Raw genomic sequence first — 27,866 nt, 5'->3', positions numbered from 1 at the left:
GAAGGGTAGTCGAATGCTCGAGTACCCGCACGGTTGACAACTACTCGGGTACGATTTCTCGTACCCGAATATTCGGCCGCAAAAAAAATGTCCAGGCCGACGCTTACCCGTGCCTGGGTGAGCGGCGGCCGCTGGCATGGTGCCGTCGGTAAAAATGTTTCCCAACACAAGCACTGTCAAACTCACCACTCAGAAACTGGGACCAAATGTCTGGATTTCTGCTTGGACTTGGAGGAAAATGGATTATTCTGCCATCCTTGGTTTTTAAAACAGCATTGTTCACTGTTATTATTATTATTAAATCGGCGCCTTCAACTGCAACTCAAAGTAAAATTGCATGCGTTTTCGGCGACAGAACTGGGATACTGCTCCAGTTGTATGTATGGTGGTGGCAAAAAAAAAAAATAATAATAATAATAATAATAAAAAAAAATTAAAAAAAAATTAAAAAAAATTAAAAAAACAAAAAAAACAAAAAAAAAACATGGCGTCCGAATACTCGAGTATTCGCTTGTAAACATAGGAGTGTACTCGGGTACCTCATTACACTGTTGTGCACAGCCTTAGAAATTTTTCTTTTCTTATTTACCAGAACTCAACTTCCTCTTTTATTAAATGGCCTTTGATAATGGATACATTAAAGGCCATCTGTACTAGTTTGGCTAGGAGAGATTAGACCACACAGGAAGGTCACTGACATGTGGCTATATCTCATCAACTCAGCTCTCAATTAACATACGAAAAAGAGGATCATGGGGAAACAATGGTCACCGATTAGGCATTGTTTCTATATAGAGGGAGCAAGTACACTGTAGCTACAAGTGGTACAGTGGGCCTTTAAATACAATGAATTTCATTTACCATAATACATGTAGTACGTACAGTACATACTGTAAACACCTGTTTGTTATCATTTGTTGTTTTTCAGGTGGTGGAAATGCCAACATACTCTTAGGGAGTCTGGACTATGCCTACCTGTTTGCCTACGCTGTTGGAATGTTTGTAAGGTACACACCTCGTAGATTACGTGTACTTTTAAAAGGTCATTGGAAAGCCAACCCTTTTCGTTCGGTTAGCAGTTAAATGATGTTTTTTTTCTGCATTGTGAAGTTATTTCCCAAATATTATGACCTACATGTATATCGACAATGAAAACAGAGTTAATCCAAAATTTATTTACGTTTTTAATGATAATTCTATGTAAAATGTTTCAATGATGTATATCATTTATTTACTGGTAATAGTTTTCATTTAAATAATATACTTCAAAGAAATTGGCATTATCAATTAAAGGTAAAGGCCAGTATTGGAAACGCCCCAATTTCAAAAATGAAATGCAAGCTCTTATTACCAATCATGTGAAAGAATGTGTTTTGAATAATACATGATAAAAATGTTGACGGGAAACCACCTACTAATTGATATATTTGGTAAATCTCTCACCTGTTGAGAGATACAAATGCATGTGTCGCGCACGTGTGTGTACTGTGTAGTCCCATATACATCTTTCTGTGTACAGTGATTCTAACTTTATGAAGACTTGGGCAAATTTCTTATCATTTGGATGATTCCAGAACCTTGCAGTACATCTATGCTAGATGATCAACCTTTTCTGATCGATTTTACAATGAGGGGGGGGGGGGGGGGGGGGCTTCTATGCCCCCCCCCCCCCCCATGATCTCGGCCGTGAAATGACTTATATTATTTAGATCATTTGGGATAATAATACAGCCAACAAAATTGGAAGAGCCAGGTTATTCCTTATGTTATCTATTGTTTTGATAATTTCTTATGTATTTCTTTGTTTTTGTTGTTTCATTTCCAACTATAATTCAACTATTTTGACCCCAAAATAAACACCTAAACTATAATAGCCAATGTTTTTTATCTCTTTATTTGAAAAATGAGATTTCCATATGTTTTGTACACAAATCACAAAAATGAGCGATTTTCGGGCTGACATGCAAAGACAAAAGGACACGTGACTTTGTAATGGTTGTACAGTAGGTCCGATTTTCAAAAAAAATTCTTTCAAAAGATGCGCATGACTCGAAAGAAAAAAGTCACAAAATTTCAGTACAATAATTTTTTTGTTAAAAAAATTTTCGCGAAAAATGTCGAGGAGGGGGGGCTTTTAAAGGCCCCCCCCCCCCCCCGGGCTAGATAGGGTTAACATGATCAAGGCCCTGTAACATAAAAATTGACCTACAACGATAGTAAGAAAATGTAACGTAACTCCAATCTTGCAGCAAGTAATTGCATCTCTACTTTAAATGGACTTTTTAGTTGCCATTGATGTAAAGTTGCGATTGAATAATGAGATGCTATCAATTTGAGAACATGCAATTAATCACTTTTTTAAAGATGTTACAGGGCCCAGAACTTCTAATGTATCCATCTTTCTCTTGATATTCCATATAGTGGTCACATCGGTGAGCGCGTGGATTTGCGGTACTTCCTGTCGTTCGGGATGATCGCTTCCGGGTTCTGGACGGCGATGGTCGGCATGGCTTACTTCTGGAATATCCATAGCTTCTACTACTTCATCATCATGCAGATCATAGGCGGTCTATTCCAGGCTACCGGATGGCCGAGCGTGGTGGCGATAGTCGCCAACTGGTTTGGAAAAGGAAGGTAAGGTACTTTGTGGATTGTTTGTATCACTATCATCATCATTATTATTATCACTACCATCACCATCATCATTGTCATGCAGATCATAGGTGGTCTATTTCAGGCTACCGGATGGCCGAGCGTGGTGGCGATAGTTGCCAACTGGTTTGGAAAAGGAAGGTAAGTGCTCATGCAGAACGTGACTAGTAATGTATAAGAAAGAATATAATAATGACGATAATGATAATAATAATGATAATGATAATGATTAATGATGATAATAATAATGATAATAATAAGAATAACAATAAGAATAAAAATAATGATGAGGATGATGATGATGATCATAATAACGATAATAATAATAATAATAATGATAATAATAAAATAACAATGACTATCATTATAATTATAATAATAAAGTAATAATAGTAATGATAATAATGATAAATCATATTGGCACAATCATTTTATGAAAAGAGGTGATTGGTTTGCAACAGTGTAGATATCAAATGAAAGGGTTATTGTCAATGGCGGTAATAGCCTTCCTGCAAGCAACCAACAGTATCTACTATTTTTTTGACAGATAAAGTTGATTTGACACAAGCATAGGAGAGCCTGACATGTGAGGCTAGCCAAAAACTGCTCTCCAGATTCAACCTCATTTCTCTACTCTCTCTCTCTCTTATTGTCTTACCAGTCCTTCTAATCTTCTACCACATTTGTCTTATTGCCTTCTGATACTCGTTCTCCTTCTATTATCCTCTAGTCATCCGTTTCAATCTCTTCTCTTGTTTCTCTTTCTTTTCTGTTATCCTATCCTTGATTATTCATTGTGAATTGCCATTTATATTTGTTATGCTTTTGTATGTATCTTTTGTAAATTCAATTTGTTTTAGCCTCTGGCTGCTATTTGAATGTTTTTTATCATAAATCATATCAAATCAAACCTATTAATATTTCATGAGTCATGATAAACTGACAATCGAAAGAAATTGTGATAGAAATTGAAGTGGTTGACGTGTGTATTTTCATTTCTGTGCATGTATAGAAACTGAAAAGTTTTGTTTGTAAGTTTCAGTCTAGAGGACTTTTGTTTCGTACATGTACATGGGTTTTCAGGGGAAGCTTCCCTCTCAAGTACACTATATTTGTTTTTAGTGTGTTGTGTTAAACTAGCATCTGGCCTAAAATGCCCACTTACCTCCTTTTTTGTGAAAAGTAACTATACATTGGGTGAACTGCTTCACCCGGCCTTTTTTAATTTTTTAATGATTTATCATTACTCATAAGATATTAATAGTTAGGATTTCAAGTGCTGTTTCTATCTACAGTAGTCTCACCTTTCAGCCTCTCTGTGCCTTCTGTTACATGTTGTGAGTGAAGAGGGTTTGTGCCTGTAAACTGGGTCTTGATGATGTTCAGGTCCTATTAGAGCTGGGACAATTTTTTTTTTAGCCCTTCTTTTTTTCAACCTGATTGTTTTCAGCCTGCACGAATCGAAATGGTGGCAAGCTTGTTCCCTTTCTATTTTTACCCCTTTACCTTCACAAGCATGAAAGTAGCACTAAACATCAACAAATATGGATAAATATAATGTCATGTGAGATATTCCGATATTAACCAAGGTATGCAAGTATATCTGGGCCCCTTCTTACTAAGAGTTACGATTGATCCAAATCAATCGCAAGTCCTCCAATTAATCACAAATTTGCAGACTCCTATCTCTTTATACATACATGTAGTTGTGATTGATATCAATTGTAAATAAGTTGCAATTGATATTGACTCTTACAAGACAAAGGCCCTGGAGATAATTTGCTGTTACAAATGGTCAAATGTAAGCATGTTTATAGGAACATGTAGATCTAGCAGGTGTTTTTTGTTATATCATTTTGGGGGACCTGGGTGCCCATCCAAAATTTGAGAGGTAACTCAAATAAAAAAGGTACCCCAAATTCCTGCCCTAGATCCCTCGTCACATTTTTAGAGGTGTTGTGGTCGAGTGGATACGTCACCGGACTGTCGATCGCAAGGTCCTCGGTTCAAGTCCCGCCGCGGCACTAATGTCCTTTGGCAAGACATTGATGTACATTTGCCACTATCCACCCAGGTGCTAAATGGGTACCCGGTAGGATGAGAAAGTTAATGTGGTTGGATTAGCAAGTGGCGCTTGTAAAATGGCGACAGGCTGGAATGTTCCCCTGGGAGTGGAAAATGTGCTTGCATTGTGTTGCGGGTAATCCTGAATCCGATGACCAGGGTAAAATTATGTGCTGCGCCTAGAAACAAAGTATTAGGTGCATTATAGATGTCAGCTATTATTATTATTATTATTATTATTATTATTATTATTTGGAATTATCCCCCAAACAGGAGAGGACTGATTTTGGGTGTCTGGAACACCCACACCAGCCTCGGGAACATCTTAGGCTCTCTGGTGGCAGGGATATTCGTGGACAAAGCTTGGGGCTGGTCCTTCGTCGTTCCCGGTTTCATCATCGGGGGGATGGGGGTCATCATCTTCCTCTTCCTCATAGTTTGTAAGTAAACCACTCTAGGGGGCTTTTTCATAAAGATTCTAAGTCAAACTTAAGTTGTAAGTTGGACTTGAAAATTATGGAGAGCCATTTGTAGTCTTATAATGAAATATATTTAAAAGTAAAAATTCAAGTATTTTTGACTTTTCATAAATTCCACGTCAAGAACATGAAATCTCCCATGATAATAGAAAATATGAATGATTTGAATCAACATTTTATGCCTTTTAAAATAAATTATAAAATATTTTCAAAGATGCTATTGGCTTTCTATTAGTCCAACTTAGAGATAAGTTCAACTTAGGATCTTTGTGAAACACCCCCAGGATATGAATGGAATGGTCCAGAGCGTACTGAGACAGATAGTTGTAATATGCACTTACATGTATGCACGTGTGTAACCGCGGTCATAGGTCAAATTACGAAGCTATCTTTTATTGGTTGATTTGTTTGTTTTACCAGACTGCAAAAGAACTAGCATTCTTGTGAGTGAGCAGCCAAGGGACCGACGGCTTTAAGTCCTCTCCGTGGGCCTTGGTAATGTGGATTAATACCTTTATTTGAAAGGGCACTAGCGCATTGACTTGGTTTTTAACCCGGGACCTACCGGTAATGAGACCACTACTCTACACCTGAGCCATCACCCCCCTTTAAAGGTCTTTGAAGCTCTACATGTTTCCTTTGCATGTACGATCTTTATGGGAGTCAACTTTCTGGAGCTCAATAAAATGACTGACCAATCGGGAAAAGACATAACCTTCTCTTAGCTAGCTTTGGAATGGTCAAGTGTTTGTTCAGACATTTAATTTCTATTCCTTCTTGTCTGCATACATGTAAACACTGCTTCCCTTAGAGTCTCCTGGGGGTGTTTCACAAAACTTGTCATCAGTGACAAATGACAGTTTTTGTTATAAGCTACTGAAATCCTTGCTTCTGTTTGGTTATCAGCAGATTTGTCACTGACTTTTGTCATTTGTCATTGAAAAAAGGCTTTGTGAAACACCCCCCTGAGCTGGCAGTCTCATTCTCTTTGGTTGTTGTTGTTGTGTTTATACCAGTAGTAGCTGCGCTATAATGAATTAATCTGATTTTTTTCCCCCCTCTTTTTTCTTTTATTTCTTCTTTATTTAGATCCTTCTGATATTGACTGCAAGCCAACCAATAGTTTACCGGTACCATCCCCTGATCCTGTAAGTATCATTGATATCATTTCTTCATTATCAAAGCAAAAAATTGAAGAATCCACCAGATATATTTAAAGAAGTAAATTAGTACATGCATGAGACATGGGCACATGCTTGTCAACTCTTTTTCACCTGTTCATTGTCAAAATATTATGGTACGGTGATACTGAACTTCTAAATATTTTTCTTGATTGATACTCAAATCCAAAATATTGATTGAGGTGACATCATGGTTGGACAAAAGTAAGTTAATCTCTATAGAGAAAGTCTACCCAAAAAACCCATTATGAAACATCCTGCCAAAAAAACAATCCAATAATAGATTTAATGTAAACTGTACAAATATGTAAACTATGGGTGTGGATGGTAATTCACATTTTGATTACTGCTTCCGAATTGTTATATTATTTGTTATATTATGTCATTGTATACAGTATATTGCTATATCATGCGTACATGTACTTGATTGTGATGACCTTCTTGTGCATGTTGATACATGAAAGTCTGTCGACATTTAGACTAAATTAACAGGCAAATTAAGATGTTAAAATGATGTAGTTTCAGTATAGCCCTGTTCAAATGACACACAGACCTTGTTAGGATGTTGAAGTTGAAAGAGAAACAGTATTTGGCTCCTATGATTGATATAACTGTATACAGTCAAACCTGGTGCCACCTGTCTACAAAGACTCCCGCCCCCCCCCCCCCCCCCCACTCAGTGTTATTTAGGGTACGCATATGCGTGTTCCAAGCGACCCCCCCTTTTCAGCAAAAGTCCGGAGTGTAAAGTCAATACGGGTCAACCTTTTTTCTTTTGTTATACAAGCCTTTTTCAGCACCCCCCCCCCCCCCCCCCCTTTTCAGCAAAAGTCCGGTGTGTAAAGTCAATACGTTTCGACCTTTTTCTTTTGTTACGAAAGGACATTTTGGTAACACGCATGGGGTCCGTCCGTTCTCGGAGTGGGGGGGGCCGGGCAAAGACTACATTTTTTGTTTCCCTTGAAAAGAGTTTCTCATTGAAACATGTACTATTAAAAGGAACGTGTCTGCAAAGACCACTTTTTGTGTTTCCCTTGGGCAGCCATAATAGACAGGTTTGACTGTATTTCCTTTCATTTATATCCTGAAGCGTTTCCAATTATGATAATTTGAATGAATAATCCAAAGATGAAGAAGATTAATCTTACACTTTCTTTTTGTTTATAGTGGTTTTCCCTTCCTTTTTTCTTTTCTTTCTTAGAATGAATATTCAGATGATGGAGAAGCAGTTCATTCGAGGAGAGAGGAACAGGCTAAACCAGAAGATATAAAGGCAATCACATTTTGGGGAGCTCTTCAAATTCCAGTGAGTGGATCCGTATTTCTCAAAGAGAAAAATATGATGAGCCTTGAGAAGCTCCCCGCAAATATTGTAGTTCAGTCTTGTTACAAGCCCTTTAAACTCTGTATATGCCTCACAAGTAATCTTCCTGTGCCACAATGTATCTATCATCACCAAATGCTTTGAGATTATTTAACTGTTTCCGGATATCATGGAATTGCACATGTAAAAAAATAAGTCTGACCAAGCAGAGAGGCACAGGTAAACTTCAATTTTGTGGACTCTCAAATGAAGCAAAAGCTAAGCTTTATTTGTGTGGACTTTCATGTGAACCTGGCTCTAGTAACAAATACACATCAATCTCACTTTGAAAATCAAAAATTTAATTTTGTGGACTCTCATGTGAACCCAGCTCTAGTAAGAATAGCCTATAAAGGAAGTGTTTTGGAGGGTATAACCCACATAGGACTGTATCTGTGTATCCTATTTCTGATAACCAGGGCTCAAGTTAAACATAGTTACCAGAGTACTGATAAGATTGTTTTCTGTTTTACCTGTCACTGTTTGCATATTCTTTATTCTACTTGTTTTCTCCAAACATTTGCCAAAATACCAAAGGGCCTGTGAAGCTAAACTTGAGTTCTGATGAACAGATTTTATTTCATGAGAAATTATCCTAAACTAGTGCGAAACAGTTGACCTATGCTTCTCACTTTGATCCTAAACATCACATTTACCTAACTCTCCAAATGTCTAGGCAAACACTGACTATTTGATTTGTATGTTCTTAAACTATAGTTTGTGTACCTGGATATTATTGTATGTTAGTCGTGACTGGAATAGACTGTATGTATTTTGTTTGGCTGGGATAAAAATTTTATTAATAAATAATTTCTATTTCTATTGCCAATTTTTTTTTGATCCATCGCAACTTCCAAAGTTCATACATTTTGCTCAAGCTTTTACTGACTTGTTCCTCCCATTTTTCTACATCTACATGTATGTAAACCAATTTAATAATCAGGTGGACTTCCCCTTTAAGACTTATTTTGTATATACTTTGTCTTCTCTTGAGTGGACCCATTAGTAATCAGGGATTGTTGTACATGTAAGTAGCAGAGGGCCTTATAATATAAAACATAGAAACTAATTTGCTACTAATATCATTAATGTTTTGTTTCTGTTTTCAGGGTGTGATCGAGTTCTCCCTCTGTCTCTTCTTTGCCAAACTAGTCAGCTACACATTCCTGTATTGGTTACCTGCGTACATTCATTCAACATGTGAGTCACTGTGTATATGTACTATCAAACCTGGGCTCTGTTCCATAAAAATTGATATCAATAACAAGCTTGTTACAGTGACTGTTATGGAGTACCGAAGCTGTGACATCATACAAATCTATTTTTGGAATTTCTCAATTTTGTCTTCATTTTCCGAAAGATCATCAAAAATAATGTCCAAATGTCTAAAACCAATTGAATATGTTAAGTACACACCTGTATTGGCTGAGATATGACCATCTGAATAAATAGATTTCCTATAGCTGTTATAATGCTCTGGCTCATAACCGAAAAATGAAGAAAAAAAATTGAGAAATTGCAAAAATAATTTGTTGATGATGTCACACTTCACCACTCTATATAAAGCTACTGTAATTATGGCATCCGATTGGCTGAGAGCTAATTTGTCAGAGAATATTTAGCTTCTTTTTTTTTTTTTTATTGAAAACAACTTTTATATGAAACATAGTCTAGGATCAAAATGAAATTTAAAGTGTATCAATCACCTATATACACTGTATATCTTGCTCTGTTTGTATGTTTGATAGTGGCTCAAAAATCTATATTTTACCTTCGAAAATTTTTAATCATATGTTTACCCTAAATATAATTATTGCAAAATGCAAATACGTTTTTATACAACTCCTGTATGGAAAAAAATCTATTCCGTCACCAATAACTAAGTTAATGAAAGTTAACAAATTTTCTGTACTGTGCAATTTAGAGAGGAGCATGCGTGATACCTCACAGTGTTGCAAAGTTGTGTTTCTCCGATGACAAATACTACAAATTCATAACTTTCCTATTTTGTATATTTCAATTTGTTTCTCTCTTTTTTCTGCTTTTATAAAAATCAACTTAATATCGAATGTACTTCCCTTTTAAAGGCAGGAATGAAGGTGTACACATTTGAGTACAAATAAAATAGTAGTCTCTCATTGTGGATTATCTTTATAACTGTATTTTTAAAGCTGATTTTGAAAGAAGAGCAATTTCAAGCAGAAGCTATTGCAGCTTTACTATACAATTTGGTATTCATGTTGCATACCAACAAACTTGCATTAAGTGATTCAGTGATTTGTGTATATATGGTAGGTTATAAGTACTTATCAGATTTAACTTGGGAGATATTTTGCTGTGAGTAATTTGCATACAATAGGCCTACTGGTACTACTGATAATGTGTGGGAAAAGAAACTTTTGTAGCCTTACTATGTATACTTTCTAAATGAGATTTGTAGTTGGGGTCAAGTTCGATTTACAAAGTAAACAATTGTCTCATGTAAATTACTCTCTATCTCTCTCTCTCTCTCTCCATCCCTTTCCTTGCCTCTCTTTATATCTATATCTCTCTCTCTCCCTCTCTCTATTTCTGTCTCTGATGATCTCTCTAATTCCTCTGTCTCTTTCTACCTACTGATCTCTCTATGTCTTACTGTCCCTTTCCTCTATATATTACTCTACACATTCTCCTTTATTTACTTATTTATCCCTCTCTTTCTCTCTCTCTCTCTCTCTCTCCTTTTCTCCCACTTCCTCCCACTTCCTCTCTCTCCCTCCATCTTCCCTCTCTCTCCCTCCATCTCTCTCTCTCTCTCTCTCTCTCTCTTTCTCCCTCCACTCTCCCTCCATCTCTCTCTCTCTCTCTTTCTCTCTCTCTCTCTTTCTCTCTCTCTCTCTCTCTCTTTCCTTCTCTCTCTCTCTTTCTCTCCCTCTCTCTTTCTCTCTTTCTCTCTCTCTCCCTCTCTCTCCCTCTCCCTCCCTCTCTCTCTCCCTCTTCCCCCCTCCCCCTCTCTCCCTCTCTTTCACCCTCTCACTCTACAGCCCATGTGACTGACGAGAGAGCCGCCGACCTTTCAACTCTGTTTGACGTTGGTGGAATCCTAGGGGGAATCTTTGCTGGTTTCCTATCAGACATGGCAGACTGCAGCGCCACCGTTTCTTTCATCAGTTTAATTATAGCTGCACCTTTAGTAAGTCATCAAAATAAGGACGACAGTTTTACTCTCACCAGGGTGGCGTTTCACAAAACTTGTCATCAGTGACAAATGGCAGATTTTGTTATAAGCTACTGAAATCCTTCCTTCTGATTGGTTATCACCAGATTTGTCACTGATTTTTGTCATTTGTCATTGAAAGAAGGCTTTGTGAAACAGGTCCCAGGTGACCCTGAACTGTCTCTTATTCAAAGTTACAATCAAACCTGTCTATTTAGACCATGAGGGAGACAGAAAAAGTGACCACTGTAGTCAGGTGGCCTTTCTAGACAGGTTCTACAATACACTTTCCTCTCTCGGAGATAAAATTCTGTCTATTAAGACCACCCAAGGGAAAAAAAGGAAAAGTGGCCACTGTAGACAGGTTCTACAACACACATTCCTCTCTAGTGGGAGATAAAACCTGTCTTCAGTAAGTCATCTTCAAATAAGGATGACAGTTTTACATGTAATTTCACCAGCTGACCATGAACTGTCTCATATTCAAAATCAAAGTCAAATCTGTTAAATGGCCACTGTAGACAGGTGGCCTTTTTAGACAGGTTTTACAATACTCATTCCTCTCTCATGGAAGATAAAAAACCTGTCTATTAAGGCCATTGGAGGGAAACGGAAAAAGTGGTCCCTGTAGACAGGTGGACTTTCTAGGCAGGTTCTACAACACACATTTCCTACCTGTGGGAGATGAAAATGCATGGTCATTAAAGTCGGGTGGCCACTAACACAGGCTTGACTGTATTTATTATTTTTATTAATCAGTACTGAACTAAGCCTCTCCAATGGGTTAAGAAATATTGTGAGTAAATATATTTCTCATCTTTTGGGACTGCATCATGGATCATACATGTATATCAATTTCCATGCACATGTTGATTATGCTTCCTGTGCTATCTTTGTAGTATTATCTAGTACATGTATGATGAACATCAATGGTTTGACCATTGATGAGGCCATGTTGGTAATCATAGCTTACAACATGTAATTAATGCTACGGTCACAAAGGTTCGTATGAACGATAATTTCGTACAAATCTCCCTGTTTTTCCATTGTCTTCCCGAATTTCCATTGTGTGAAAATCATTCGTACGGCGTTCGTAGCAGTTCGTAATGGCATTTGTGACCGAGGCTTAAAGAACAACAAAAATGATGTTGTTTTCAAGTGCAATTACCAACACCGCCAAAGAAATGATCTAAAATTGTCAATATGTGACTAAACTTGATATAATTATAGTTCCTTTCTGTTTTTCTTCCAGGTTTACGTCTATAATGCATATGGATATATTAGTTTTACAGTCAGTATAAGTAAGTATATACCCTTTTGTTTAATTGATTTTATACATGTATATGTATTATAAACTACTGAATTATTCATACTCCTGGTAAATTTCATGTCTTTAGTGTTTTGTTTAGTTTTGTTTTGTTTAGTGAAACTCCAGAATAAAAGGTGGACTGGTTGAATTAGGGGCTTCATTGAATACTTTTAGATGTACATGTAGGCTTTAATATGTCACATTTTCAAGAAACTTAAATCAGGACAAATCAATTTTCACATGCTTATTAAAAGAAATTCCAAACCTTGTTTCGTGGCCACTACATACTGGTGGCTTTGCTAGAGAGGTGGCCACTAAAGACAGGTCTGACTGTTTTTAGACCCGATATTACCTAGCTATTCTCAATCCTTCAGATCAAATTGCGCAGCAGAAAAACAAAGGTTATAGCCTGTCTGCACTAGTTTGGCCAGGAGGGATTAGACCTCCGTGCATCATCACTGACGGTTGGATATCTCATCAAATCAGCTCTCAATTAACATAAGAAAAAGGGGATCATTGGGGACCAATGGGTACCGCTTTATAGGCGTTGTTTGATATATAGAGGGCGCACATAGCTACAAGTAGTGCAGACAGGCTTTAAATAGTACTGGTAATCTTGTTACGTTTCGTCAAACTATTTGTTAGAGTGTTATGTAACCAAGAGTATACGCTGTAGTCTTAATCTTCATACTTTTTATTTTCAGCACTGATGGCTATAACAGGGTTCTTTGTAAATGGACCATATGCTCTGATAACAACAGCAGTATCTGCAGATCTGGTGAGTGTGATGTTATCAAGTAGCTTTCTTCTCAATAGGCCATTTTCATAATGTAACCACATTTTTTCTTAAAGTGACTCAGTAACATTGCCTAAGATTCTGAAACAAAATCCTGGATTTAGCTCATGCTGCAATCATAATAAAAATCCTTTAGGTCAGTCAGGAATTCCATGACTATTACAAGTCGATCGCCTGTCTGATTATCAAAATATTTATGATTGGGAATAAAAATTTCATTTTGCGTTTACCTAACGGTTTTTATAACATTACAGTATATTGGGAAAAATGAGTATGGTAAAACCGGTCTCTCCAAGATTTTTACTTTGTTAAAGCACTTCATGATCATTTTGAAGCGCAATTTTTTCAGGGCTACAATATTAACGCCATATCACAGACACTGATCACACGTTGGGCCATGCATTTAAGATTCAACATTGCTAAACGATGCCTTTAAGTGCCTTGATACAAATTGTTGCATTCACCTGTTACGAATAATTGTATTTCAATATTCAGAATGCGAATCGCATATATTACTTGGTGTTAGGTGGGACAAACCATTATGTTTGTCCTACCTAGCAACAACTAATGTATGCAATCTGAATTCTGACTACTTGTATTCAATTGCTATTATTTGTAACAGCTGAATGAAATAATTTGTATCTGACACTTAGAATAGATTTGTGTATTAAATTTGATTACATTACATAAATGGCCTATTTCAAGGGGTGGCTGTACATGTACATGTAGATACTAGGATAATAGGGGCAGCTTGGGCTCACTTCTTGCTGTTTAATATAACGGATTTGATAATGTGTTATTGCAATTTTTTCTTTTCATTGTGAATAGGGTACACATCCATCTTTAAAAGGCAATGCAAAAGCATTGGCAACAGTCTCAGCAATCATAGATGGTACTGGGACGATAGGGGCAGCTGTAGGCCCCCTTCTCACTGGTGTTTTAAACCCTAACAACGATGCAGAAGGCTGGTATAAGGTCTTTCTCATGTTGGCTGCTGCAGAAATAGTTGGAGCTTTGGTAAGTTGATTTATGAATTTGATAATTATTATCATACTATGTTCATGTTAGATCATATAGTTACTATAATGATGAATATAATATTGTTTCTTATTTATGCATGGTAACCTGGGCCTTTCTTATAAAGAGTTGATATTAAGCACATCTTATATCGCAGCTATTCAATTCATATTTATTTCATTTCCAACAGAAAGATATATACGTAAGAGATCTGAGCCTGTTCAGGTTCATACAAGGCCTGATATATTTGTTAATTTCTTTTGGATAAATAAATATTAATTTAGGCCACCATCCTTTTCAAGCATCACTCATGATTGCGGTCTCCTTCACTCTTTCAACAAATAGTTCGGATAATACTTTAAATTTATGATAATATCTTATGGAAATATTAAGTTTTGTTATTATAAGTACATATATGATGTAAAAAAAAGACATTTTGACATGCAGAAATTATTGTTTGTATAGTATTATACCTTACATTTATATGTTCTTTATTATTCAGTTACTGGTATATTATATTTGGAAAAATGCAGAAATCAAATCAAATAAAAAAAATGTTGCAAATGAGCATCACCAAACATGAAAGGCAGGTGTCTTGTTTGAAGGGCTTGTTTGAAGGGCTAGTGATGAATTCACTAAAAATTTGTCTTCTTTTACAGCTGATGGTTCGGCAGGTCATAAAAGAAGTCCGCAATTTTTGCAGAAAATCAACCGTGTACCAACCTCTAAACTCCGCCCCCAATGATTTTGACGGGTAAGTAGCTAAGAAAGCAATATAATAAACAGATTCCTTTCAAAGATTGAGGCATGAAATGAAAGTTGTGTGAATGAAGGACATTGATGTGAGTACGTCATACCTGGTAATTACCCAATTGAAATCGGTTTCCTGATTTGTTTTCTTTTTCCCTGATTTTTAAAAAAATTTTCCATCAATTTTTTTCTCTTTCTTTTAAATTCCCGATTTTACCCCTGTTTTTCTGATTTTTCCAGATTTTTCTACTATTTTCTTACTCAAAAGGGGGGAATATTGTTAGATGCCATTTTATTTCTTCCCCAAATCCTCTTCTTATTATTTTTTTACTCAAGGGGGTGGTTGAGGGGAAAAAAAAGTGCTCACTATCACCCCTGTTCATATGTACCGTAGTTACTTGAGAGAGATAGTTACATCACCGGAACTTGCTTCTGATTGGTCAGGCATTTCATGAAGCTCCAAAACAGTTCCCTCCCATAGAGACTGTACACAGGAGGGAAATATTTGGAGCTCCATGATTTAACCTATGACCCATGTCGTGTACGCCTAGATGCGCTTGTCACAACTATCTCTCTCAATTCACTATGGTATGTAGTATACGTACATGTACTAGATAATCTACATAACATTTTTGTGAATATATCCTCTAAAATCCATAATTTCTTCTTCTTTTTTTCCACTCCTTTCCCTTGTATTTCGCATTTTGTTAAGGTTATTAGACCTTCAACGCTACTCCAAGAAACAGGGTAAAATTTAGTGAAATATGATTTAACTTTGCAAAGTAAAGACTTTGCAAATTTTGCACAAACGTTTATTTGGAAGGAAGATGGTTTTACTTTGTCTTTTAATATTTCATTTATAACATGTTCATGTGTAACGTGGGTATCTGGGTACATTTTTCCTTTGGGACTGGTGCCTTATGCATGCATGAATATCAGTTTTAAAGTTTCTCAATTTTGCAAGCAAGTGAAATAATGTCACTTTATTATGGCAAAAATGTCATTTCATCATCAAAGAACATTAGATAGGATATAAAAATCACATAGTTAGGCTCTAGCTGCCCAAACCTGATCATATTTACTCATCTGGGCCCCGTTTCACAAAACTTGTCAACAGTGACAAATGACAGTTTTTGTTATAAGCTACTGAAATCCTTGCTTCTAATTGGTTATAAGCTGATTCGTCACTGTTTTTTGTCATTTGTCATTGAAAAAAGGCTTTGTGAAATGGGTCCCTGGTGCGCGAATATGAGCTTATTCAAGCACCTCACTACCAAAATAATGGTATTTTTTTAAAAACTCTCTGTGGAAGGCAGGCTGCAGCCTTTCCATCCCACACACCTCGTAAACACCTCGTACACGCCTGTGATGGCCTACAAAATATTGGTGTCATGGTGTCATAATTTGTCATTGATGAACATGGTGTTTAGCCCTAATAGGTGTATTTGCAATTGTAATTGATGTCATTCTTCTTAATTTTGTCACGGTTTGACTAATTTGTATATGTCTTCCCAAACTTATTCTGGTGTATAAGCAGTGGCATGCTTTGAAATGCTTATATTTGTTTATTTTCTGTCTTTTTTTTTCTCCTATGGATTTAAAAAAAAGTCTTTCTCTCCCCTAGGCTACATGCAGGCAGCCATTTTATTTTTTTGTTCCCATTCCCCATTCATTTAGTACACACAAAAAAATCTACTACGGAATACTGTAGGGCTTTACCTTGGCACATGTGAACAAGCTTTTAAAACTGAAGAAATTTCCCTAAATATATATTTGATTTCTATAATCCCCCTGTTATTTCTTATATTTACATTGTAGTCTCTTATGTATACCAAGCATACATTGCCTCATATTCAACGACACAGTGCACTTTCTTTTCTTAATGTTTTAAGGTAGTCTTTCAAAAAGTTAGAATTTAACAAGCTTTTAGATGATTTCCCTAAATTGTTCAATTGATCAAATCCCCTTTTTCTTACCTATAAGTGCATTTTAATAATTTTCTTTATTGTTTACGAAGAATGCATTGCCTCATATTCAAATACACTGTGCAGCTTTTTTTCTCTCAAAGTTTTACCATAGTTTTTCTGTTAATTTGATAGTAGCTCTAGATTGTTATTCTGTTCATGATTTTGTGTATGATTTCAAACTTGCCCATTAGTTAGACAATGCAATGTGTTGCTTCAATGTGGAAGATATGAGACCTGGGGGGTGTTTCACAAAGATCCAAAGTCAAACTTTACTCTAAGTTGGACCTAAAAATTATCGAGAGCCATTTGTAGCATTAAAATAAAATATATTCAAAAGTGAGAATTCAAGTATTTTAGAATTTTTATAAATTCCACATCAAGAACATGAAATCTCCTTGATAATAGAAAATATGAATGATTTGAATCACCATTTCATGCCTTTTTAAATAGCTTACCGGTATACAAAATATTTTCATAGATGCTAACGGCTTTCCATAATTGTTAAGTCCAACCTAGAGATAACTTTAACTTTTGATCTTTGTGAAACACCCCCCCCCCCCACCCCCTGCCAAATTTAGTATGCTCCTATGGAAGTGGAGAGTATTCATTGTAAAGTGCAGGATCGTAACAGAATCCAGTGACCAGGGCAATAGTATAGTATTGTATAACGTTTTGGTCAGTTACACTGTACTTGGTAAAGTGATTGATAAGAAACAGTTATGGTTATTATTCAGTGAAAAAAATACACGAGGGCTCGGGGCGAATCAACCCCCGAAATACTCAAAAGAGCCCCTGAAAGTCATAAAAGAACCCCAACAAATTGGCATAGAGTTCAATGCAAAACAAATTAAAGAGTGTTATTTTCATGCAAGCAAGCTTGAAAAGTAGCCCCTGAAAGTTTTATATATTTTTTCCCCCTGTTATTATTGGGTTTTCTATTGGGTTTTCAGTAAACTAATTTTGTGAGTTTCTCATTCTATATCATTACAACAAGCTAGAAGATGCATGAACACAGACTTGTGTAATTGAAAATTTTATATAAACTTCAACATCATTAATTTTCAGAGCTTTTTTTAAAAAAATTGTTTTACAGTAATTTGCTGTACTAGTTACATGTATTCTGTGGCTGTTATGCTTTTTACTTTATGTGTACAGGGAAACCTCATTATCACAAATTCCATCTACCCGGTAGCCAAGTAATCTACCTTGTTGTAATGAGAACTTTAAAAATTGATTGTTTGTTTTAACTGACTGCTAAAAAGCATGTTTGTTTGTAAGTAAGCAACCAGGGGACTGATGGCTTTACCTGTAAGTCCTCTCTGAGGGACTTAGTAATGACGATTAATGCTTTACCAAAGGGCAATAGCATATTGACTTTGGTTTAGAACCTGGGACTTCCCAGTTAAGAGACCGCTGCTCTACCACTGAGCCATTGCGCCTTCTGCTCAGTATACAAGGTCTGAAAAACAAGAGAAAAGCAGGAAAAAAATTGTTACAACGGTTTCTTTGGAATCAAGGGAATCATATTGTGATAACAGTTGCATACATGCCAACTGTTCAGATTAAAGAGGAACATTCCTCTTTTTGGGAGAAGATAATTATCATTTTAATGCAGGTGTTCCTCTTCCTGTACAAATTTGTCTATAGTATTGAATAGGAGAGTTAGGATTGTTCCTCTTTTTTTTTTAAATAGCATAATTTGTACAGATTTCTGATTTTCAAATGTTGGCATGTATGCAGTTGTGATAACAAAACCTTGTCACATCATGGCAACAAAAAAAGAGAAAGAAAAGAAAAAAAGGAAATGTAGGATACAAGCAGCACATGTATGTACCAGCATATAGGCGCTACAAGTACCCGCATTATATGTACCAGCATTATACCCAGTACACAATTTATGTAATTGTCTTTATGTTTTTCTCCCCACATACTTTCTGGGATAAAAGATATTTGTAAACATGTACTCCAGGTAATATGTTTCTGCAGTTTAAACTTGTTTGGATTCATGTTTTCTTCTGCATGTATTGTATGTCAACAAAAGTTGAGCAAAATATGATTATTATTAATATTAATATAATTATTATTATTATTATTATTTTCATTATCATTATTAAATATTTGTACGCAGTCTCCAAATGAACGTGAATGGAAGGAAGTAGATTTCACCAAAAAAAACATTCTGAAAGTTTCCTGCGAAAACCAAATAAAAACCAGTATTTTCTCGATCACAATCTTGGTGAATCATTTAAAATCATTTTCTTTGAACAATGACAGGCTTGATGTCAGCTAATAATTTTGAGCGAATAAAAGAGCATTTTGCACCTAGCAGGCAAATGAGTGACTCCATAAATTATAAACGACCCCAAAAATATCAAAATCAATACAGTGAGGTTTAAAGGGGCCTGTCCATTATTTGCCTTTTTTTATTTTATACATGACCCCACTTTATAAAAAGTGCAAAGCCATGCCTCTAGAAATGAGATATATAAATAATTACTACATTATGATTGAATTTTTTACTCTAATTTTTGTACTCAAGAACTACAGGTTGTTGTAGTTTGCATGTCTGTTCTGTTTTGTTCTGTTTGTTTTTGTTGTGTTTTTGTTTGTTGTTGTAGCTTTTGTTGTACATATATGATTTCTTTCTAATGAGTTTATCAGATCATCAAAATTATAGAAGAACTGATTAAAATCTTGATCAAAATCACATGCAGTGAATAGCACTGTGTACAAAAATGGGTGAGTGGGACTCTACACATGTATGTTTCTAATTTATTTATTTATTTCCTTTCAGGAAAACCTTTTCTTTTTATTTCACAGGTTTTTTCTATTGTATTCAATTTTTTAATTTGTGTGCGCATCTTGGATTTTGTTTGTACATGTTTTGCTTTTAGTTGGAACTAGTATTTTAAAGCTAGAACCATAGAAAGCATAGAAATGAGAGAAGCTTGCAATGCATCCCTTAGACATGGGACTACCTCAGGGGCCACAGAACCAATTTTTTTTTTCGGGGGGGAGGCTGATTTTTTTTGATTTTTTTTTTTACTAGACATGTATAATGCCACTGCATTGCACATGCTCTGTCACAGACTGGTACCCAGCCCCCTACCTAAGCAGATGCTTGTGGTTCCTTACTGCCAGTGCAAGCCCAGCTTCTGTGGACTCGCCCACGTGTCAATTTAACTCCATTGGTCGTACAATTATTTATAAAATGTTCCAAGTTTAATTTGTTTGTTGTCATGAATGTGATTTGGACCTGGTTGGTATTTGGCTTCTGTAACTCATCTATATTTTCTCTTTGATACTGATACCCCTTTCACATTTCAATCTTAATCCTCCTTATTTCTCCAGGATAAGGTTGACTATTAGTATCTCTTAGTTCAGTTATACAATTTGGCAAAACCGCTGCATTTCTTTAATGATGATGTTAAATAGTGCAAAAAAAACCTTCTCATTTCCGGTTCTTATAGCACAAAGCATAGTGAATACGTGTGGGACCTTTGTTGAGCGCGGTTGCTATCCGTTTACATGTTTAAAAAAACATCACAGCTTTTTTGCAGCAGTTTATTGCATCACATCTAAACATGCCTTTAATCTTAATGCCCTCACCAAAACACAGTCACAAACACTTTCAGAAAATTGACTCTCACAGTGTTGAACTTGACTGTGAATCAAGTACTTTTAGGCCAATATTGAAAGATTTAATATGCTCTTGTTCCTTGTGTTTTGCCGATTATCAAGAGATGTTTGCGACTGTGCTCCCCTAACCAACTCTCTCTCCTTTATGATTTTAAATTTAGTTAAATAGCTCCTATTTTGTTTCTCTCTTTTCTCACCCATCTGTTCTATCCTATCCTTCTCTAACCCATAGACGGAAGACTCCGCCCCTCTCATACTCCACCTTTCCTTCTCAAACAGGAATACCGCCCTCTACGCAGAGACCAGTTTAGCGGGCCCTGATTTTTAGGCCCGTGGGAGACTCTTTAATAGTGAGCTTCACTTGTAAGTCATTGTGACCAATAATAAGTTTGGTTACTTTAATATCCACCTAGATGTCAACTTAATTGTACTAATAAATGAAATGTTATATGTACATACACTCTATCTATAGTGCACCATATTGTGAATAACAATACCAGTCTACAGAGAGTATGTGGAGAAACTCGGCAAGAAAATGTACCTTGTTTTATGTTTATACATTTGCATTACGTGTATGTTTTAACTTCATCTTTTTTCGTCATGTTTAATATCCAATAACCGTATTTCTTCCAGATGATATACATTCACTTGTATTTTGCTTTGCCAGTGTTGTTGCTTAACATTCATAATCAAGCTGTATTATTATATGATAAAGGTTTAATGTTTTGACTTCTTTAATTTTCATTAAGATGATCCACTTATTTGTTTGTTTGTTTGTTTTATTTATTCACCATGTAAAATAACTGTTTACAGATAATAGAATACAGTGGGTTACATTGATATATAATACATAGTAGGAACAATGCATAAACAAAAAATGTTTGAAGCGCAACGTCCCTAAGTAACATAGTTGATAATTATTAGGTAAAAATAGAACATGGCTTAAAATAAGACATTCGTTACAAAAATAAAACAAAATACAAAAATCATGCCCCTTAACATATTTGAATAACAAGCAAAAACAATGAAATACACATTACCTCTTCTTGACATATTCAGCACTATACAACATGAATCTCAAAAGTTAACGATTATATTTTAAGAGAAATGATTCCTTCATTTTCTTTTTAAATAACATAATGGTATTACAAGCTCGTATTTCAGGTGGCAAAGCGTTCCAAATGTCAGGACCTACATATCTAATTGATCTTTGGGCTAAGGCGCTCCATGGTGTAAACAAATGGAAATCGGAAGAATGTCTGGTTGGGTAGTTGTGAATGTCTCTATTTAGAGTGAAATCGTTACAAAATGATAAAGGCAGTTCTTTTTTATTAAGTCGGTACATGAACACTGCAATTTGCATATTATGAATATCAGTAACCTTCAGAGTTCTCAATTTGAAAAATAATGGGTCAGTATGATCAAAGTACCCAGAGCCACAACAAAGTCTCATGACTCTCTTTTGCAATCTAAAGATACCATCAGTATTTAATCTATTAATAGCCCATACAATGTTACAGTAAGAAATACGTGAATGAATGAAAGAATTGTAAATAATGAACAAAATACTAAGTGGAACAAAAGGCTTTAACTTGTACATAACACCAATATAACGAGACAAAACTCGAGAAAGATCACGTACGTGTTCATGCCAAGACAGGCACTCATCAATATAAATGCCTAGGAATTTGGTGTTTTTCTTTTGTTGAATGGAGATGCTATCTATCTTTAATGACACATTAGTTTCTTCAGTATGAGCACGAGTTTTAAAGTGGATGAAGTTAGTTTTACCCAAATTCAACGATAATTTATTGCATTTAAACCAGTTAGATAATTTTGGCAATTCAGTATTTAGTGTTTGAACAAGACTCTCTAGGTTGGAATTAGAGCAAAAAATATTAGCGTCATCAGCAAATAATATATATTGTAGTAAGGAAGAGACATTAGAAATATCATTAACATAAATCAAAAAAAGAAGCGGACCTAAAATAGAGCCCTGGGGCACACCATACCCAACTGATGACATGGTCGATTTGGCATTATTAAATATTGTATATTGACTTCTACAAGTAAGGTAACTACGAAACCAATTTAAAGGTATACCACGAATCCCGTAATGGTAGAGCTTGTGTAGAAGTATGTCATGATCTAGGGTATCAAATGCCTTACTTAAATCCATGAAAACCCCTATAACATGCTCGTGTTTGGCTAAGGCAGATGATACCCTATCATATAATTTAATAATAGCAAATTCTGTTGAATGAAATTTCCTGAATCCATACTGATCATTATTAAGTAAACTGTTGTCAGTCAAAAATGTATATAGTCTATCATAAACGAGTCGTTCTAATATTTTAGAAAAACATGAAAGTATTGAGATAGGCCGATAATTACTGAATGAACTGGCATCGTCCTTCTTATAGATGGGTATTACTTTCGAAATTTTCATCAATGAGGGAAAACTACCAGAGAACAATGACAGGTTGATTATGTAAACTAGGGGCTTAATTATACTTCCAATTATATTTTTTAGCAAATGTGTATTCATCTCATCTTGTCCAGTTGAATGACTGGACTTGAGTGATGCAACAATCCTCATTACCTCAACTGGATTTGTAGGGTTGAAGAAAATACTATTTACAGAAGAATAAAAAAGAGAATCACGAAAACTATTGCTACACCCTTTGATTTTCGAAGCCTGTTCAGCACCTATGTTTGAAAAATAATTATTAAAACAATTTGCAATTTCATGTGGGTCCGTTACAGTAATACCATCATGTCTAAACACAGTTGAATGAGAAACATTCCCCCTTTTCAGAATACCATTTATTATCTTCCACTTGGAGGAAGAATCATTTGCCTGTTCAAACTGTTTGGTGTAATACATTCTTTTTGATATACGAATAATATGTGTTAGCTTATTTCTATATTGTCTATATTCCTGCTTCTTTCTATCTGTAGGGTTACAAAGGCTTTTTTTATATAACTTATTTCTTTGTTTGATAGATCTCAGAATTCCTCTGGTAATCCAAGGATGTTTGGGTAAATTTCTGCGAGGTTTAATTTGGACTTTTGGTATATTTATATTCAAATAGTTTGTTAATGTTTCTAAAAACCTCTGATATGCAATATCAATTTCATTGCAATTTAAGACATCATTCCACGTTTCCGACATCAAATCAGTTTTAAACTTGCCAATATTATCCTCTGTAAATTTACGAACCTCAACCATTTTCATTTTAGTTTTAGTTTTAGTACAATTGGAAAGGAGCAAAAAAATGGGTAGGTGATCTGAAACTTCAGAATAAATGAGCCCTGCTTCAATGTTATTATCAGAAACATTGGTAAATATATTATCAATTAGAGTACTAGTATTCATATCTATTCTTGTTGGTTTTGTAATAGTAGAAAACATAGCATGAACATTTAACAGTGTATTTAAATCAGCAGTAATATCGTTGTCACAGAGCAAGTCAATGTTGAAGTCCCCCATCAAATATATATTTTTATTTTCTAGATTTAGTTTGTGAAGGAGGTTATCGAAATCATCCAAAAAGACTTTCTTGTCATTATTTGGAGGTCTATATACGATACAGATTACATTATTTTTTCCAGGAAGACGGGAAATTGTTTCAATAGAGAGCAACTCAGCACTCCTATGATGGAAAGAGAGATCAGAGCGAAGTTTAAAAGACAAAGCATTGTTGATATAGAAAGCAACCCCTCCTCCTCTATCCTCTAATCTATCAGAGCGTATCAGGGAATAATTTGGAATGTCGTACAAAGGAGGTGAATTACTATGTAACCACGTTTCACTGATACCTACAACAGAAAAGAAACATTCCAGAGAATCCAAGAGCAGCTGTACTTTGTCGAAATTCTTTGCAAGACTGCGAGCATTCATATGCAAATAAATGTGCGATTGACCTTTGTTCGGAAATTTTGTCTTGAAATCAGCTGGTAGATAATATTCACATCTAACATTTGGACATGTAATGGGACTAATATCATCCGCCATCGATAAATCCACACATCTCTGAATAACACTTATTGAGGTACAAATGTTGTTGAATAAATACAGTCAATTGAGGTACATTAAAACAGAAAAATGCTACGGGGCAACTTAATAAAATAAAAATACAAAAAATTGTTTCTGCCCAAATGTCTTGGGCATACATGTATAGAGGCATTCGAACAGAACATGAGGTATCTGCCATACCCCAACATATTAGAGTTGAACTTATAAACATTTGAGTATAATGAAATACTATCTCTTAAATGTTATCAGTAATATATCCATGTAAAAGGATTGACTTTAAACAAAAAAGTGCATGATGGTCAGCTCCCTACCTTGAACATGCATGTATAAGTAGAGAGAAAAAAAAAATCAGCTGAGGCATTATCTCAGGCATACATGTACAAATATCTAGGATGTACACTGAACCATATCATTTAAACTCTACAGTATAAGAAAGTAAGACTGTTTTTACATTTCTCTCAAAGACATGAAAGAATCGTTTCACCAACTTGCACTATTAAGTAGCCTAATATGAGAAAGTATAACCGTTTCAACATTTCCTTCTGAAAAAAAAAAAAAAACTCCAATGAAATCACATCATCAAAATAAACTTTTAGCTCAATATAATATGAGAAGGTAAGACTGCTTCACAATTTCTTCAGATGGCTGAGAGAATCACATCATCAACTTTGCATTGTTAAATAGCATAATATAATATGAGAAGGTACAACCATCTATCCACTTCTTCTGGAGAAAAAAAAAAGAAAAAAAAAAGACAACCCCAAAAGATTAAGAGATTAAAGAGATCACATCATCAAATTTGTAGCACAATACGATATGAAAAATCACAACTTTTCCTATACTTCAACATTTCTTCTTAGAAGACAAGGAGATTGCATCATTGAACTTGCAGCACAATATAATATGAGTAGGTAAGACTGCTTCTCATTCTCAAAATCTCACCATCAAATTTGCATTGTTAAATAGCATAATATAATATGAGAAAGTATAACTGTTTATCCATTTCTTCTGGAAAAAAAACAAAAGATAGGAGATTAAAGAGATCACATCACTTGTAGGATAATACGATATGAGAAGTCAAAACTGTTTCTCTAATCTCTGTTTCAACATTTCCTCTGAAAAAATAAAGAGATCATATCATTACAAAAAACAAATTTATGGTACTGTATAATACAAGAAGGTAAGACTGTTTCTTAATTTCTTCAGAATACCAAAATAATCACAGCATCAACTTTGCATTATTATTAGTAGCATATGAGAAAGTAAAACTATTTTTTATCCATAACTTCTGGAAAAAACAAAAAAAAATAAGAGATTAAAGAGATCATATTTTACCTGTGACACAATATGACATGAGGAAACAAAACTGTTTCTCTTTCTCTCTAGAAAAGATTAAGAGATCACAACATCAACCTTTGAAGTCATTATAGTGTACTGTATAGCGTACGAGCGATATGATATGAAAAAGTAATGCTATTACAGTTTCTCCACTCTGTCATGAAGATAAAGAAACAAAAAAACAAAAAACAAATCACACCAGATCACATCATCAATCTTTTGCATTAGTTATGGTATACAATAGCAAAATACAATGTGATAAATTAACTGCTTCTCCATTTCCTTTGGTCAAATATTTAACAACTATGTCAAATCAATTCACATCATCAAACTTTGTAGTAGTTACAGGATATGGAAGCAAAGATATGAGAAAGTTTATAGATTGAGAGATCACACTACTAATCACACCATCAAATCTGCAGTAGATAGGTGGCACATTAAACAAAATATTTAAAGAGTATGAAAGTCAGTAGTACCTCATTGACTGGTGATAGACATTACTAGTCCTTGTAATCAATCCACTTGGATGTGCCTTTTTCCTTTGACTGTAAACAGACTTCCGTACCTCTAACGAAGATTTTCGTCGAAAGTCCTTGTTCTTTGCGCATCTTGTAGGCTTCTGTGGCTAGGAGAGCTCGACGAATCTTCAAGGAAGGCGGGAGATCCGTTCTAACTGTAAGCCGCGATTGGGGTTGGGCCCTGGCTGGAGAGGCGGTTGCCTTCGCGCGGTTCCTCTGCTGGTTGTCGAATGCAGCTAGTATGGCGTTCCTGTTTTCCATGTAGCAGAACCGCGCAATGATGGGGACGGGTCCACGCTGGCTGGTCTGGTCTGCCGCTCCTCTTCGAGGTAGCCGATGAGCGTTGGCAATAGCAATCGTCGGGGCATTATCAACGCCTAGGGTAGCAAATGCATCCTTCAAGACTTTATACACATCCTTCAAGACTTTATACTTACCATTTGTATTCCTCCAATTATTGCTTTGCAGGCTTTGTCATCTTTGCTATATACAAATAGGGCTTTGTGATAATCTTTGTCAATTTTTTTCTGGCATATCAAATACTAATGCACTATTGTGTATCTATCAAAAATATCCTACTGTCCATAAACTGTGAAGGGCTAGACTAAAGCTTGTTCATCCAATGTTTCTTCTACTACTACTACTACTACTACTACTTCTTCTTCTTCTTCTTCTTCTTCTTCTTCTTCTTCTTCTTCTTCTTCTTCTCCTTCTCCTTCTCCTTCTCCTTCTCCTTCTCCTTCTCCTTCTCCTTCTCCTTCTCCTTCTCCTTCTCCTTCTCCTTTTCCTTCTCCTTCTCCTTCTCCTTCTCCTTCTCCTTCTCCTTCTCCTTCTCCTTCTCCTTCTCCTCCTTTTCCTTCTCCTTCTCCTCCTTCTCCTTCTTCTCCTCCTCCTCCTTCTCCTTCTCCTTCTCCTTCTCCTCCTTCTCCTCCTCCTTCTCCTTCTCCTTCTTCTTCTCCTTCTCCTCCTCCTCCTCCTTCTCCTTCCCCCTCTCCTTCTCCTCCTCCTTCTCCTCCTCCTCCTCCTCCTCCTCCTCCTCCTCCTCCTCCTCCTCCTCATTCTTCTTCTGTAAACTGCAATATCACCCAGCTGGCCTTCACCATAGCACGTATCATGTTCACTTAGTCGATGTGGTCACGTAGTCATATCATCTTGCCTTTTTACTGAATCTCTTTGACACTATTGTGCTGCATGTATTTGTCGATATAAAGTGAAATCCACTATGTTTTCTGTAGTAAGATTTAAAACAGTTTTACACATCTGCTATAATTGCCTATGAATGTCTTGTAACTGTGAAAGGGATTCATATATTGAATAAGCTACAAATCCTTGCACCTAAGCATCATTCATTATGCATTAACAATCATTTTGGAAAAATTGGCACCCCATCTAAAGCAGTTCAGCATGCAAAGGTTCCATTATTTAATCTTTAAAACAAAATCTGAAGAAACAGTCACTTTTATGCAAGAATGAATAGAAAATTTACCCAAATTTTGGTTTGTGACACCAACTTTTAAGTAAGACATACATGTATAAGATATTTATTTTGGAATTTTCA

At 35.6% G+C, this 27,866-nt stretch overlaps 1 protein-coding gene across 17 annotated transcripts in view; it reads left to right on the top strand.

The window, feature by feature from the left end:
- Window positions 1-27,866, top strand: part of LOC756989 (glucose-6-phosphate exchanger SLC37A2) — a 40,167-nt gene that overhangs the window by 11,605 nt on the left and 696 nt on the right. Inside the window, exons 4-17 of one of the 17 annotated variants that reach the window (XM_030977894.1) lie at window positions 929-1,007; window positions 2,422-2,634; window positions 4,990-5,156; window positions 6,285-6,343; window positions 7,578-7,682; window positions 8,849-8,939; window positions 10,763-10,911; window positions 12,188-12,236; window positions 12,949-13,022; window positions 13,869-14,057; window positions 14,717-14,811; window positions 15,520-15,554; window positions 18,721-18,743; window positions 20,693-20,776. In XM_030977894.1, coding sequence (XP_030833754.1) covers window positions 929-1,007; window positions 2,422-2,634; window positions 4,990-5,156; window positions 6,285-6,343; window positions 7,578-7,682; window positions 8,849-8,939; window positions 10,763-10,911; window positions 12,188-12,236; window positions 12,949-13,022; window positions 13,869-14,057; window positions 14,717-14,811; window positions 15,520-15,554; window positions 18,721-18,743; window positions 20,693-20,734 — 1,370 coding nt within the window. In that variant the 3' untranslated portion in view covers window positions 20,735-20,776. Of the gene's footprint in view, window positions 1-928; window positions 1,008-2,421; window positions 2,635-4,989; window positions 5,157-6,284; window positions 6,344-7,577; window positions 7,683-8,848; window positions 8,940-10,762; window positions 10,912-12,187; window positions 12,237-12,948; window positions 13,023-13,868; window positions 14,058-14,716; window positions 14,812-15,519; window positions 15,555-18,720; window positions 18,744-20,645; window positions 20,777-27,866 lie in introns of those variants that run through there. The other 16 variants (XM_030977892.1, XM_030977900.1, XR_004062662.1 and 13 more) reach the window with 16 other exon arrangements.

Source organism: Strongylocentrotus purpuratus, unplaced genomic scaffold (assembly GCF_000002235.5).
Source record: "Strongylocentrotus purpuratus isolate Spur 01 unplaced genomic scaffold, Spur_5.0 spur5_scaffold_1, whole genome shotgun sequence".
Lineage (NCBI taxonomy): Eukaryota > Metazoa > Echinodermata > Echinoidea > Camarodonta > Strongylocentrotidae > Strongylocentrotus > Strongylocentrotus purpuratus.
This window is presented reverse-complemented; position numbering and strand designations above follow the sequence as displayed.